The 16,619-nt window shown below is 46.6% G+C and overlaps 1 protein-coding gene across 2 annotated transcripts in view; it reads right to left on the bottom strand.

The window, feature by feature from the left end:
- The window catches only part of TLL2 (tolloid like 2), a 148,383-nt gene that overhangs the window by 74,949 nt on the left and 56,815 nt on the right, over positions 1 to 16,619 (bottom strand). Inside the window, exons 1-2 of one of the 2 annotated variants that reach the window (XM_047761819.1) lie at positions 6,801 to 6,915; positions 5,686 to 5,763 (exon numbers count right to left, since the gene is read on the bottom strand). In XM_047761819.1, the coding sequence (XP_047617775.1) occupies positions 5,686 to 5,716 (31 nt within the window). In that variant the 5' untranslated portion in view covers positions 5,717 to 5,763; positions 6,801 to 6,915. Of the gene's footprint in view, positions 1 to 5,685; positions 5,764 to 6,800; positions 6,916 to 16,619 lie in introns of those variants that run through there. The other variant, XM_047761818.1, reaches the window with a different exon arrangement.

The following is a 16,619-nucleotide window of genomic DNA, read 5'->3' on the forward strand; positions in this document are numbered from 1 at the left end:
CCAGATGCACGCTGAGCTCTCATCTCCAGGGGAGAAAGACTCAGACCAAAAGGTCTGCTGGGGGGATGCTGAATGAGCAATTCTCCAAGCCCTCCAGCCCTCCGAAAAGCCGGAAGCACAAATCCCCACCGTCAGGGCTGATGGGAGCCACATAATGCCAGGAAACAAATCCACTGCTGCAGCCAGCAGGCAGGGGCTTCCCTTAGATCCTTTCTCCTGCTTGGGCGGTCTCTTTTTCGGGGGGTGGTAGAATAGGGGTGGGTTGTGATTCAAAGAGGAATCTGAGATGGACACAACTTGTCTTCTCTTTAATTCAAACACAACCAAGAGGCACCCAGGCTGGTACCTGGCAATGTCCTGGCTGGACAGAGTCGGGGTTGGGGGTGGGGGTGGGGGGCTAGAGGGACAAGCCAGAAGGGCCTGCCCTCACCTCGCCTTTGGGGTCTCCTTCCTCTTTAGGTTCACCCTAGATGCTTAAAGACCTGCTCGTCTGCTGTTGTAACACAGAGTGGATGGACTGGCCTAACCTTGACATTATCCTCTTCAAACAAACCAGGGTCATTTGAGGGCTTGCAGACTGTGGATGTCATCAGCTGCAGGGGTGCGGGGCGTGGGTGTGACGGTGCTGCCATCATCCTCTTTAAAACGCCCAAGAATGTCGCAGAGTGAGTACCATGTACAACCCAACCCAACCAGAGGCAAAATTTTAATGGGCTGCTGGAGCCTTGCTCCTTCCTGTCGTCCTTGACGGTGTTTCTGCACAGCTGTTGAACAGCTGTGGAATCCCAGGCTAGAGGTGGACGATGCACTTTCGGGCCTGGATAATATAATTCTTGGAGGCAAAGAGAGAGACGTGGAGGAGATACATTCATTGAGTACCTCATGTTTCAGACACCTGGCTATGCGCTCTACATAAATATTATTTCTAATTCTCTCCAAACCTTAGATGAGGAGCTGGATAACTTAACCAAGGTCATAGCTACTAAGCGGCTGAGCTGGGATGCAAACCCAAGCGTGTCTAACTGTTCAAGTTCATTTGGTTGGATCATTGTACACCCGACAAACTGGTGATTTTTCATACTTAAGAAATCCTGATGACAGTGCTGCAGGTGAGCAGGTAAGATGCAGCGAGGGAAGGCATATTCGAGGGTCTCCAAACACGGCCATGGCTCTCATCTCTGTAAGCTCTTGCCACTTCTTACATTCAGGGGTGGAATCTGTTTTCTCCTCCTTGAAACTGAGCTGGCCTTTTGGCTTATTTTGACCAATGGAATGTGGCAGAAGAAGTAGCATTCTAAGAGTTCTTAGTCGAAGCCTTAAATGGACTGGTGGCTTCTGTCTCCTCTCTCTTTTAGGAAGCCAGCTGCTATGCTGTCAAAAACACCTCAGGTCGTACAACTAAATGGTGAACGTCCACGTGGAGAGAGGAGCTATGTAACTAAAGCTTTTTGGACCCCTCAGCCCAGCTGCCAGGTGAATGCAGTCAAGTGAATGACCCCGGCTGACATCTGCTGAAAAACCACCCCACTGAGCCCAGTCAACGCACAGAATCATGAAAGATAAACAATCACAGTTTGGAGTTCCTGTCGTGGCGCAGTGGTTAACGAATCCGACTGGGAACCATGAGTTTGCGGGTTCGGTCCCTGCCTTTGCTCAGTGGGTTAACGATCCGGTGTTGCCGTGAGCTGTGGTGTAGGTTGCAGACGCGGCTCGGATCCTGCGTTGCTGTGGTTCTGGCGTAGGCCAGCGGCTACAGCTCCGATTGGACCCCTAGCCTGGGAACCTCCATGTGCCCCGTGAGCGGCCCAAGAAATAGCAAAAAGACAAAAAACAAAACAAAAAAAAACAATCACAGTTTGAAGTCACTGAGTTTGGGGCTGGTTTTTATGCAATAATAAATCACTTAAATCGTGAAGGAAAAATTAGGTGTGGCCTCTATATCACAGCCCTCTGGTTTCATCCCCTGTGCTCCATTTCTACCACAAAGTGCTTGTTAGTAGTCATTTGTGGCCCAAATGAAGTGACGCTGAATTTATCAGCCATCTAGGAGCCTGGACATGCCTAAGTCAAAATACCTTCAAGAAAGCAAAGCAGAAAAATACAGATTTTAAAGGGATCTTGTGCTCAGTCCCAGCAATATGCGGTGTGACTGAGAATTAGCTGCATGTTTGTCAAAGGGCGGGGGGTGGAGGGGGTGGGGGAGTGGGAGCAGAAGACTCTGCCTTTCCCTAACTGAGGTCAGATGGATAAGAAGAGCCTGACAAGCCAATAGACAAATCGGCCAAATAGGCACATGCAAAGATGCTCCACATCGCTAATTATTAGAGAAATACAAATCAAAACTGTAATGAGGTACCATCTCACACTGGTCAGAATGGCAATCATTTAAAAGTCTACAAATAACAAATGCTGGAGAGGGTGTAGAGAAAAGGAAACCCTCTACACTCTTGGTGGGATGTAAGCTGGTGTGGCCACTATGGAAAACAGTGTGGAGGTTCCTCAAGAAGCTAAAAACAGAGTTGCCATATGACCCAGCAATCCCACTCCTGGGCATATATCCAGACAAAACTATAATTTGGAAAAATACATGCAGCCCTATGTTCATAGCAGCACTATTCAAAAACAGCCAAGACGCGGAAACAACCTAAATGCCCAACAACAGATGAATGGATTAAGATGTGGTATATACTACAATGGAATATTACCCAGTCATGAGAAAGAATGAAATAATGCCATTTGCGGCAATATGGATAGAGCTAGAGAGATTATCATGCTAAGTGAAGTCAGTCAGAAAGAGAAAGACAAATACCATATGATATCTAAAATATGACACAAATAAACATATCTATGCAACAGAAACAGACTCATAGACATAGAGAACAGATTTGTGGTTGCTAAAGAGGAGAGAATGGAGTGGGGGGGAGGCTTGGTAGTTTGGGATTAGTAGATAAAAATTATTATATACAGGATGGGTGAACAACAAGGTCCTACCGTATAGCACAAGGAACTATTTTCAACATCCCGTGATAAACCATAATGGAAATGAACATGTATATGTATATAACTGAATCACTTTGCTGTGCAGCAGGTATTAAACACAACATTGTAAGTCAACTATACTTCAACCAATATTTATTTATTTATCTATCTTTTTAGGGCCGTACTTACGGCACATGGAGGTTCCCAGGCCAGGAGTCAAACCAGAGTTGCAGCTGCCAGCCTACACCACAGCCACAGCAACACCAGATCTGAGCCCAGTCTGCAACCTACACCACAGCTCATGGCAACGCTGGATCCTTAACCCACTAGGAGCAAGGCCAGGGACTGAACCTGCGTCCTCTGGGTGCTAGTCAGATTTGTTTCCCCTGAGCCACAATGGGGAACTCGCAACCAACTTTTTTTTAAATGGGCCAAGGACCAGAAGAGAAGAGGTGAGTCACAGAAGTGCACCCCAAATCACTGGGAAAGGTAGGAAAAGATGCAAAAAGTCACCAGGAGTCAGAGAAATACAAATTAAGTAATAATGAGATATTATTCACATCACTGAAAACATTGACAGCACCAAGCGCCAGGGAGCATATGGCAAAAGTAGCACATTTATAAATTGTTATAGAAATGTAAATGGTTACACCTTTTGAAATTTATTCTAGCAACATCTGTTAAAAACAGAATAAGTGTGTAAGGATTCAGGAATTTCACTGCAGCTTTGTTTTCAATGGCAAAAACTTGAAGTATTCATTAATAAAGGAAGGATTGAATAAATTATAGTCCATTCATACCAGGAATATTTTGCAACTAGTCAAAAAAATAAATTGAAGTTATAACAAGTGTCTTAGAGAGGCTGGCCCTGAGGTATTGATGAATGAGAAAAGCATAGGCATAAAAAATATGTATCAGAAGTTCCCATCGTGGCACAGTAGTTAACAAATCCGACTAGGAACCATGAGGTTGCTTGTTCAATCCCTGGCCTCGTTCGGTGGGTTGAGGATCTGGCGTTGCTGTGAGCTGTGGTGTAGGTCACAAACACAGCTTGGATCCCGCATTGCTGTGGCTGTGGCGTAAGCTGGCAGCTACAGCTCCGATTGGACCCCTAGCCTGGGAATCTCTATATGCCATAGGTGCAGCCATAGAAAAACAGACCAAAAAAAAAAAAACAGTATCAAATATAATCTCATTTTTTAAAAAAAATGACAAATCTTATATCTGTAGATATATGTTTATATGTGTTTATAGGTATGTTTATGTATATGTGCATATCTCTACATTGGTATATATGTGAATACATATGTATGGGGAAAAATATGGAAGGGTGCATATAAAGTTATTAGCGGGCATTACCTGGGGGAAGAGTAGAGGGACAATGTGTGGAAAAAAGGAGTGAAAGAAGTAGTCAAAAAAACAGGGAAAAGAAAAAAAATGCAAAAAGTATATCATGATATCATCACATTCATGCATTCATGTGAAATTATATATATGTATGCGTATGTGTAAAATATAAAATAACAATAAAGCAAAGACATAAAATAAAGCAAATAATGGGTTTGTATTTCAACTCTACATAGGCATCCCTGAAACATGGGATTCTGGCATTTAAAAAATGATTCCTGGGGTTCCCGTCGTGGCTCAGCAGAAACGAACCGGACTAGTATCCATGAGGACGGGGGTTCGATTCCTGGTCTCGCTCAGTGGGTTAAGGTTCCAGCGGTGCCGTGAGCTATGGTGTAGGTCAAAGACGTGGCTCGGATCTGCCATTGCTGTGGCTGAGGCGGAGGCCAGCAGCTAGAGCTGGGATTCGACCCCTAGCCTGGGAACCTCCGTATGCCACAGAGGCAGCCCTAAAAAGCAGAAGCAAAAAAAATATTCAAAGACTCCTTTGGGTCTGTGATAAAGAAAGGCCACTGTCAGCAGTGAGCCCTGATTCCTGCAGGATGCAGGCTGGACAGAAGCCCTTCTCCTCCAGCACAGCTTCTGAACAGGGAGTTTCTCTAAAACTGAGGTGCTCCCAGCTTGGTGCCTCTCATGATCTCCAGCTAGCATCTCAGTGCACAGGTGGGTCTGAGCACCAACAAGCAGACAGGCCAAGGTGGTGCTTCCAGGCAGCCTTGCCCACAGACAGCCATCCAATAGCAGCCACTCCCAGCAGCCCATGGGGTCTCCCCAGTTCCCACCTCAGCTCTAATTTACTTTCTTTGCCACCCACGCCCACACATTCTGTCAGACCCCTCGTTTCTAAACCTTCCTCGTCACTCCTCTCAGCCCTCAGAGCCTTCAGCTCACTGGCCAAGTGAGAAAAGAGAGAAAAGTCATGGCCAGATTGCCGAATTTAACTGAAGGCCATCCAGTCCTGGATCAACCAAATGCCACCTTACACCTTTCCCTGGCAACCAGCCCACCCCACTCAACAAAAGGACTCAGTCTCTTATTCCACAGACTTTAGTGTTTCTAGTCCACTAAGGTAAAGAATAAAAAGTACTGTAAGAGCGTCCCAAAGCCAAGGTCGGGGGAGGGGAGGGACATGGTGAATGACGGGAGCTAGTTAGTGGTGATGGTGGCACAATATTTTATATGTACTTAATGCCACTAAATGGTACACATTAAAATAGTTAAAATGTTAAATTTTATGGTATGTGACATTTACAACTGAAAACCAAGAAGTCCCCCAAGGCCTGGTGGGCCTTACATTACCCTCTCTAGCTTCCTGGCTGCTGGTATTCATGGCTGTAGCGTTTGGCCAGCTCTCAGAAGGCTGCTCTCCAAGCCCACCTAAAGGAACAGAGAAGAAAAGAAACATGAGGACAGAACAGCTTTCTTTGCACCAGCCCTGCAAATTGAGGGAACAAACCTGGTCCCCGGGGAATGATCAGAATCACCAGTGAGGAGTTCCCGTTGTGGGGCAGCAGAAATGAATCCAACTGGGAACCATGAGGTTGCTGGTTTGATCCCTGGCCTCGTGCAGTGGGTTAAGGATCTGGCGTTGCTGTGAGCTGTGGTGTAGGTCACAGATGCAGCTTGGATCTGGCATTGCTGTGGCTGTGGTGTAGACCGGCAGCTGTAGCTACGATTTGACCCCTAGCATGGGAACCTCCATACGCTGCAGGTACGGCCTTAAAAACAAAACAAAACAAAACAAACAAACAAAAAAAGGAATCACCAGTGGATCAGTAAAGATTTGATGATTTGATGACTGGGCCTTTAGCACATGCTGGGCACTGTTCTTAATGCTCAGGCCAAAAACACCTGCTTTCTTTAAAAAAAATTTTTTTTATTATACTTGATTTATAATGTTCTGCCAATTTCTGCTATACAGCAAAGTGACCCAGTTATACATATATATATATACACACACATATATATACACATATATATGTATATACACACACATATATATATATACCTTTTTTTCTCATGTTCTCATCTATCATGTTCCATCACAAGTGACTGGCTACATATACTTCCCTGTGCTATACAGCAGGACCTCATTGCTTACCCATTCTAAATGTAACAAGTTTGCATCTACTAACCCCAAATTCCCAATCCATCCCACTCCCTGCCCTTCGCCCTTGGCAAGCACAAGTCTGTTCTCTCTGCCCACGAGTCTGTTTCTGTTCTGTAGATTGAAACAGAAAGACCCGCTTTCTTATAACCACACACATAGTTCACAAATTAGAAAAGTATCCTCTCCTCCATCAGTTCAGAGGCACTTGGGGTGAAATATACAAAGCTAACAGGCAAATTCCAGAGTCAGCTTCCTCACCCCCACCTCCCTGAGAAAGCCCAGAGCAAACAGGATATTCTCCTACTTCTGATTCTGCTTCTGATTCTGGAGTCCCTGGCTTAGGATGCAGGGAGACGCCACCAGTGCTGCTCCCAGCTCGTGATGTGACAGTTGCTGCTGCCTTGGCTTAAACAGCCAGCCTGCTTTCCTCTCTGGGGTGAGTCTCCTTTTAGAAATTGCCCTGTTTATAAATCAGACTCTGCTGACACTGTCTCAGTCAAGGACAGTGATGCACGTACTTGTTTGCTAGTATCATCATCTAGAAATCAGGCACACTGCTGTCCCCATCAGGAAAATGCTTAGTCACTATCTATCTTTAGACCTACTGTGAGCCAGGTCCAATCCCAGGCAGTGGGGATCCAGCCGTGAATAAGACAGATGGTGCATACGTTCCAAATGGGTGGCTGGACAGTAAAGAAAAGGTAAGAAAACAAAGGAATAAACTGATTGCAGGTTCAGAAAACGCTTGGAAAATCAAATGCAGTACGTGGTAGAGCGGACTGGAGCGGCTGCTTAGAAAGTGATTGGAGAAGGCCCTCTAGGGAGGTGGCATTGGGGTTGAGACTTGGAAGACAAGAAGGAGTTCGGCCACACAGAGATCTGGGCCAGGGCATCCCAGCAGAAAAAGGATGTGGAAAGAACCTGGACAGGGAATGAGCTTGCCATGTGCAGGGGCTGACCACGGCTGGCAGAGAGGGAGGCTGGATCTGCAGGGGCATCGGGAATATAGTTGGAGGCAGAGCAACAGAAGAGGCTGACGGATTAGATATGAGGCCAAGAGAGGCCCCCAGGGACTCCTACATTTGGGGGTTGAGCAGCTGGATGGGTCCCGATACCTAGGAGCAGAGTTGAGAACAAAGCCTGTGTTCAGGAGAGACTGTCACACACAGGAAACCACATCAAGGCACCTACAGGATGATCTACTTGGGCAAAATTATTTCTTGACATTTGTTTAGAAATTTGCAACTTACAAAGCAGTTTCCCCATCTCCCCTTTGACCTTAATTAAAACAATCTGTGGCAGAAGAAGTGTAAACTCATTTTACGGAGGGGAAAACTGAGACACGAAAGGATCAGCCCAGAGTTGCCAGCCCACAAGGGAGGCTGAGGGCTCAGGACACCATCAGCCGCAGCCTGAGGATCTTTCCTGTGCCCCAGCTTCCAGCCTGTTCAGGGAAGGGTCCCAAACACGGAACCTAAGGCTCAGGCCCCGGACAATCACGGGAGACAGCCCTGCAGCCCCGCATCCCGACTCCTGACACGCAGACCACCTCTTTCCCTCTGGTGACTGACCCTGGAGGCAGACCAGGCGCACGCTGATATGTTTGCGTGCCTTCATCCTGCTCGTCTGCTGTCTTTCAGGCCAAGTCAGAATCTACTCACACACTCCCTGCAGCTGCCGGGGCGTTCACAGCTAGCTCCCAGCCCTCTGAGTATTCTTCCAGTTTGTGCTATCATTTCCGCTTGGGCTAAAGGTCAGGGGAAATCCTGATGGTTTGAAAATCGCTGGCCAACAGAGGAATGTGCCCTGTGCAGACTGAAGGAAAGCCTGGGTCCCAGGCTCTGGGACCAGCTTAGTCCCTACTCCCTGTGTAACCAAGGATGAGACCTTGGGTGTTAGTACTTTTCATCTGTCAAATGGGCTGTTGTGAGTTCCGAATGAGGTAATGGGTTGTTTAGGCGCTGGCTCATTCAACAAATATTTATCCGACACCTGCTACATGCCAGATGCTGTTTCTGCTGCTCAGGATATGACAGTGAACACACTCTGCCCTGACCTCATGGAAATTACATTCCGGTGGAGGATAGAGGAGAAAATGATAAACAAATAGGCAGCTAAATATAGAAGTTGGTTGTTGATAAGCACTACGAGGAAAATAAATAGGGGTTTGGGGAACAGGGAGTGCTAGGGCTGAGGGTTGCTGTTTCATGAAAGGTAGAAAAGCAGAAGCCTGAAGAAAGGGAGGGAGAGAGTCTGTAGATATCTGGGGGAGGGCATTGCAACTGAAGGAACAGCAGGTACAAAGGCCCTGGGGCAGGAGCGTGCCTGGCAGCAGGAATGGAATGAGCGAGGGAAAGAACAGTAGGCAATAAGGTCTGTGAGTGGTGGAGGGTTCAGAGGGTCAGTTCATGGCAGACCTTGTGGGCCGTTTTCAGGATTTTGGTTTTCATTCTGAGAGATCTAGATGGGAGCCAGAGGGCAGGAAAGGGTTTTGTAACTGCACTCGCTTTGAATGTGACAGGATGGGGACACAGGAGCTGGGCTTTGAAAGGAGATTCCACAAAGCACCAGCCTGGCATGGAGGGTTGGAAGGTTTAGACCTGCTTGGGATAGGGTTTACCCGGCTTGTAGGGTCTCTACTGCAAAAGGGATGGGAGTGGAGGGTGCACAGAAATCAGCTTACAAGGATACCTAGCCTGGTTCAAGGTTAGCTGGAGGCTGTGACTGAGGGAGCAATGGCTGGGAGAGGCTGATATTCAGGTCTGCAGCAGGCAGAGGAGGGGAGGGGTGAGGGCTTCTGATTGCCTTGGCCCCCTGGTCCCTGGGGTTATAAGAGCAAAGTTCTGAAGTTGAGGGGAGACCAGATGCCCCCGAGGAGATGGAGATGGGGAAAAAAAGTCAGTGTTTGCTATATGCCAAATACAGTGTTGACATGTGCTAAGAACAGGGCTCTCCTTGCCTTGAATTTTGTAAATCTAGCCCATGAAGACTCAGTGACAAAAGAGCCATAAACATCCCCATCTCACAGATGAGGCAACAAGGCTCCGGGAGGCGACATGATTTGCCTGTTCTGAAGGTACAGAGATGGATAGTAATGGAGACACCTGAAGGTGGGTCCTGACTTACCCACCAGTCCTTCCCCTCAGCCTCAGATCCAGAAGGAACAAGGAGAACAAGTGGGGTGTCTGGGAGCGGCTGCTTATTCCTGAGGCACCCAGGGCATTTTCCAGGAGGTCTATGAGGGGACATCCAAAGTCAGTGATGAGACTGGGGTCCCAGCAGTTACCACACATTCTCTTTGCCTCCTACCAGTGAGAGCCTGGAGGCTCTGTCTTTTTTCTCAGAAGGGCAGCAAATCTCCTGCTTCCAGGACGGCTGAGCCTGGATCTGCCTGGAGTGAATGTGGGTTGGCTATTCCCCTGATGAAAACCCTCCCAAAGCTCCTGCCTCCCTTGGGATGAGTTCTAACTCCTAAGGGGACTAAGGGACCCCCTGGGATATGGCCCTGCTCGCCTCCTCCACCTGGCACCTCAGGGCTTCCTGCTACAACCCCACTCCCACTCGATGCTCAGCCACCTAAGCTACTTACTGCACCTTGGATTCCCCCTTTCCTTCTATTGAGGCACCTTCCTCAGCCACACCCACCTCTTCACCCAGCCAAATCCTACCGGACCATCAAGGCTCAGCTTGGACATCACTTCCTCTGGGAAGCCCCATTCCTTCTCTTGGGTTAGAAACCCCCTCCTCTGTGTCACCAGCTCCCTGGACAGCCTTCACTACAAAGTATTCACTACTCAGCTCATCCCCTAGTCTGGTTTTTACTTTTCAGCATCTTGAAGAAAGGGGTCTTGTCTTGTCCAATAATAAACACTCAGCACTGTGCCTGGCACATAGCAGACACTCAATAAAATATGTGGTGGGTGGAAGGATGGATAAATAGATGGACTGATGGAGGAATAGATGGATGGGAAGATGGAAGAGTCAGGTAGACAGTGCTTAAATAGAAAACCCAATCATTTCTAACTCAGTGTAACTGATGAAAGTTTGGTCTTTACCAGCTTATGGAAGGAGGGAAGCAGATATTCTTGGAACAATGGCTTTCAACCTTGGCTACACTTTGGGAATCATCCTTGGAAGCTTTTTGGAAAAATATTGACACCTGTATCCCACCCCCAGAGGCTCTTATTTAATTGGTCTGGGGTATGGCCTGAACCTTGTTGGGATTTTAAAAAGCTCCCCGGGTAATTCTAAGGTGCAACCAAAATTGAGATTCTCTGCTCAAAGAACCCCGTAAGGTGGTCTCCCCTGATGATATTTTCTTACAACCAACCTCTCTCCTCCTAAGCTCACTAGGGAATGGGAGAGGTGGAGCTGGAGACAGAGAGACAACAAGAAAAGTCATTTCTCAGATCCAAGTTGATGGAACGTGTTGCTCTGTTTCAGTAAAAGCAAGTAAATGAGTAAGACAGTGTGACTGTGGCTAAAACTGCAGCCATAAGCATACCGAGCAAGGAAGCCTGATGCAAAGATTAGGGGCTATGGGGGGAGGGGGTATTTAGGGAGTAGGGATAAATTTTTCCTTGGGTGTGATTGCAAGACAAAAAAAATATTTGAACAGAAATACATATAAATGCCCATATTTGATCTTTGGTTAATTACCTCTTCAGTGAGAGGATATGCAAAGACCTTGTAGATTTCATTAGTCACAGGGGTTTATTCAAATGTCTCCTTTGCATAAGAAACCCAGGCTTACAGCTGGTCTCTGGGAAAGAATGCCCTCCAGGCCTTGAAAAGAGAGCTCCCGGCCTGTTCACGCTCTCACTGAAACACAGCAGAGGTCAGCAGCCCGTGATGCCTGGGGCCAGGCTGAAAGGTTTCTGTCCAGCATTTGCAATTCAATCCCGCAGTTTCCTTTATGGAACAATTCACTAAATTCAGAGTTGTTCTTTTTTCTAATTCACCATATAATTCACCTCCCAAGTTCAATTAAGAAGCAATCTGTTAGCAACTTTGGGAGCAAGCTGCTTTTCTTTGGGAAAGCCCAATTTTCTTCTGCTCCCAACAAAAAGTGGCTTAATTGTATGCATCATATGAGGCATTGATGTACACACAACGCCCCTCCACCATAATGAATGAAATATTAACTATATCCATCCAAAGACATCCCGGCAGAAAGGGATGGGCTTTTCCAAAGCCTGCGAGGAGGAAGCCGTAGAGCAATATTGTTCATTTGAATATATGTTCATTCAGTGACTGTGAATTAATATTCATGAATATGGTAATTAATAAACAAAAACCTTAGATTAATTTTTCCTTCTGTCTCATTCTTAGAGCCTAACATTACTTGGTTTTTGGGTTTTTTTTAAACGCAAAAATAACCACCATTTTTAAAGTGCTGATTATTTGCAGGTACTTATATATGCCATCTCATAATCACCCCTCAGACCAACCCTCTAAGATGGGTATTATTCCTATTTTAGATGCACGGTAACTGAGGCTTAGAGTAGCTAAGATATCACTGGGGACGCGGAGCCATTTGGGTGGAGAGGTTGAAATTTTCTAAATCTAGCGTCAAAGCCTCTAAGATGGAGTTCCTGTCATGGCTCAGTGGTTAATGAATCCGACTAGGAACCATGAGGTTGCAGGTTGGATCCCTGGCCTAGCTCAGTGGGTTAAGGATCTGGCATTGCCGTGAGCTCCGGTGTAGGTTGCAGACGTGGCTCGGATCCAGCATTGCTGTGGCTGTGGTGTAGGCATATGGAACCTAACCTGGGAACCTCCATATGCCCCGGGTGCGGCCCTAGAAAAGACAAATAGACAAAGAAAAAAAAGAAAAAGCCTCTAAGATGCATCACATGCTGAAGTAACTCTGCCAGGACAACCTTAGCTCTCACCTTTACTGACTTTTTAATACCTGTATTTATAGCTTTGACTCATCAGAGGTAAATCTAGCATAAAAGTGCTTTGTTTTACTCTAAGGAAAATTTAAAAATAATCTCTAGCACAAGGTCCTAAACATCACTTCACTGGCAGTCCATTCATTCAATAAATACCGGCTGAGTATTTGCTTTGAGCAATGCTGTGCTGGGTTCTCTAAGGCAGAGACAAGCAAGGGCCGATCTTCAAGGTACCTTCCTGGTTCTAGCAGAGGGAAGAAAATCATCAATGTGATCATTCCAGGGAGGGATTAAGTACCTTGGAGAAATTAAAATAGGGTTTTATGAAAGAGCAATGGGGGTTCGGAGCCCAGGGAAGGTCTGAGTCGATGATCTTCGAGCTGAGACCTGAGTAATGAGAGGGGAACATCTATCTGGGGAGAATATTCTAGCAGGAAGAAAAAAAAAAAAAAAAACACCAGCAAGTAAAAGAGTCCAGAGGGAGGAAAATAAGACTCTGATGGAGCTGGAATTAAGGCTGACGCCTGAGGGATGCGGGGCCGGTTCCAGCAGGAACTTTGAGCCTAACCCTCACAACTGTGTCTTAAGCAGTCAATTTACCATGCTCTTTGGTCATGTGTAATAAGCACAGCAGTCCTGTGGGTCAGTAATATCGTTCCTCTTTTGCAGACAACCGAGGTTCATAGATAAGGTGTCCAAGGTCACCCAGGTGTAAGTGACTGATTCTGCCTTTCAAGGCCGGCCCTTCTGACTCCAGAATCTGTGCTTGAAACCCCTGTTCTTTACCCTCTACCTGCACAGGTGTGGTCTGAGCAAGCATCCCAGGCCAACGTATAAAACATCTGCACGCCTCTGTCAGAAAACTACTGGCAAGGCACACCTGCTCAGTAGAGCTTTTAATTATTCATTAGGGGAAAAAAAAAAAAGCAAAGCCCCTTGAAGAGGTTGATACAGGAATGAACCAGGCCACCACTACGGTAATCAATGTGCCATGCTAAGCAATTCAGTGCCAAGTGCCTTTTACATCTATGCCAAATTTCAAAGGCTACAGAAGGGAAAGGGAAAATGAGATAAAAGATCATTGCCAGGTTTTGTTAATGAAGCGATTTAATATTGGCAAGTGTATAATAAAACAGGAATTCTTACAGACTGCTGTTGGAGGAGGAATGTAAATTGGTAACATTTTATGAGGGAATTTAGTAGGAGGTACCAAGTCTTTTAAAACAAGCAATAATATGACTTTGACACAATAATAGGACTTCCAGATACCAGTACGAAGGAACTGACTGACAATAAAAACAAAGGATGTTCATCCCAACACTTTTTTCATAAAGACAGAGTGCAACAACCATACCCCCAACGGGGGGGGGGTGGTAAAATGAATTATGACATAATGGAACTTTATATAACCTTTGAAACTGTTTTAGAAAAAACTTTGCGAGATGGGAAAATGTCCATGTTATAAATCAAAAAACAGGTTAGGAAGTGGTACCCAATATGATTCTAATAGGATCCAGCATGATTTCATCTTTTACTTTTTAAAAGGCATAAACAGAAAAACATGGAAAAAATACTGGAAGGAAATACCCGCAATATCCATGCCGATGATCTCCCATTGGTGATTTTTGGGGGAATTTTTTCATATGCTTTTTGTAATTTCTAAATCTTGTTCAACATGTTACTTTTTGTAATTAGGAAGTAAAAGGATTTTCAGAAAGAAGAACTAGATTCCAGCATACACTTTGCCTAAGAACATGGGCTCTGCACTTGGTAGTGCATGTCTGCACACACGTGTACACACACACACACACACACACGCAGTTGCTGGGGAAACCCTCTTCTGATGGGAAAGAAACATTCGTTGTTTACGCAGATGGAAAGGTTGTGGTCCAACCTTTTTTTTTTTTTTTTTCTTCCTGCTCTGACCATGGAAAGAAAAAATAATGAGGCCACACCTTGGCAAGACAGGAAGAGAGGACAGCTCACTGGTGAGCACGTGAAAGGGCCTGTCGGAGCCTTCTCTCGGACACTGTTGGGTGGGCTCTTGGGAGACCTCATCCCCAGTCAGTTAATGGGCTCCCACCTGTGTCCTAGCCCTGGCTGATGAGGCCTAGGAATTTGCTTCTACCCCAGGCAGAAGCTCAAGGGAGGCTTCTTAATCATGCAAATTTGAGCTCTCTCTTCCCAAAGCTTCCAGCCAGATGTCTGTCCTGCTTGGTTTTGGACCTTCCACCCACCCCAAGGGTCTGATCTGCATTTTTCCCTAGTCCCTGATTGTTGGTGGAACTACACGGCACCTTCTGCTGAGATCTGCTCTTGGAGTTCTTGTTGCTTACCTGGCTTCACATTGCCAGTGCTCCTGAGCCCCAGACCCTAGGTGTTCTTGAACACCTGGCCCTCATCTTTCATACCCAGCCTGGCCTTGGCATCTTGGCTGTTTCCATCATTTACTGCTGCATAAGAAACTATTCCTCTAGGAGTTCCCATCATGGCTCAGTGGTTAATGAACCCAACTAGCATCCATGAGGACATGGCCTCGCTCAAGTGGGTTAAGGATCCGGCGGTGCCAGGAGCTGTGGTGTAGGGTGCAGATGTGGCTCGGGTCTGATGTTGTTGTGGCTGTGGCATAGGCCAGTGGCTACAGCTCAGATTCAGCCCCTAGCCTGACCCTCCATATGCTGTGGGTGCAGCCCTAAAAAGACCAAAAAAAAAAAAAAGGAAAAAGGAAAAAAGAAACTATCTCTCTCTCTAAACAGAGTGGCTTAAAATCACCACCATTTTACGCTTGCTTCTCATTCTGAGGGCCAGGAGTTGGAGCAAGGAACAAACGGGGCTGGTTTGTCTCTGCTCTGGGGCCTGAGCAGAGATGAGTTGAAATGGCTGGGGGCTGGCTGAGATGCTTTTGTGGAGGCAGCATCCAAAAGGATGCGCCCGGAGTTCCCGTCGTGGCGCAGTGGTTAATGAATCCGACTAGGAACCATGAGGTTGCGGGTTCGGTCCCTGCCCTTGCTCAGTGGGTTAACGATCCGGCGTTGCCGTGAGCTGTGGTGTAGGTTGCAGATGCGGCTCGGATCCTGCGTTGCTGTGGCTCTGGCATAGGCCGGTGGCTACAGCTCCGATTTGACCCCTAGCCTGGGAACCTCCATATGCCGCGGGAGCGGCCCAAAGAAATAGCAAAAAGACAAAAAAAAAAAAAAGAAGGATGCGCCCTACGATGCACGTGTTTTTTAGCTTCTGCTTCTGTCACGCTTTCTAACATCCTACTGGCCAAAGCAAGTCACACAACCAAGCCCAGAGTCACAAGGAATGACTATACCAGCTGACCTTTGGCAGGGACCACGAATGGAGCAGCCTACCCCCTGCCTGATCTCCAGATACCTAACATTCTAGCAAGTCAGGTGGTTTTCAGGATGGACCTAGAGTGTCAGCTCTGGAGTCAGGCCGTCCAAGGTTAACCTTTTTCTTGGACACTTACTAGCTGTGTGATCTTAAGTCACTTAACCTCTTTATGTTTCATTTTCCTCATCCATAAAATGAGGATGAGTGTATTCACCTCAGGGTTGTTAGGAAGATTAAGAGAGATGATACATTCAAGCCAGAGACTCATGCCTGGCCCTCATCAGCACTGGTTGAGTTAGCATTATTACTATTAGCACATTTATTTCCTTTGGGCATCACCGAGCATTACCAGCAATGATCTCATTTATTTGCTTACATGTTTATTGCCTGCCTCCCTGACACTCTCTGAAAAGCCAGCTCCATCTTCTTCACGGATGTGTCCCCAGGGCAGGGACAGTACTCCAACATACAGGAGGCAGCCACTGGTGGGAGGGGCCTGGGAAAGGGAGGTTGCAGGATGGGAGGCTACAACAGGTATCAATGTTTGTCCCCAGGCAAGAAGCGATGGCATCCCAGAGAATGACATCCTGTGGGGATGGAGAGAAGGGTGCTGAAGAGAGCTACTTAGGTGGTGGGATGAATGTAACTCGGTACCCAGCTAGATATGAGAAGGGAAATGGAGGGGCCGCCTTACTTAGCTCTGAGACGTGGTAAAGGGACCCTCTTGCCCATCCTTCAAGTTGACATATGCCAAAAAGGAGAAAATTTCAGAGGGCCCATTCAGAAGAGTCAACATAAGAGACTCGGGATAATTTTTAATGGGAATGGAGTTCCCGTCGTGGAGCAGTGGAAACAGATCCAACTAGGAACCATGAGGTTGCAGGTTC

Source organism: Phacochoerus africanus, chromosome 15, assembly GCF_016906955.1.
Source record: "Phacochoerus africanus isolate WHEZ1 chromosome 15, ROS_Pafr_v1, whole genome shotgun sequence".
Taxonomy (NCBI): domain Eukaryota; kingdom Metazoa; phylum Chordata; class Mammalia; order Artiodactyla; family Suidae; genus Phacochoerus; species Phacochoerus africanus.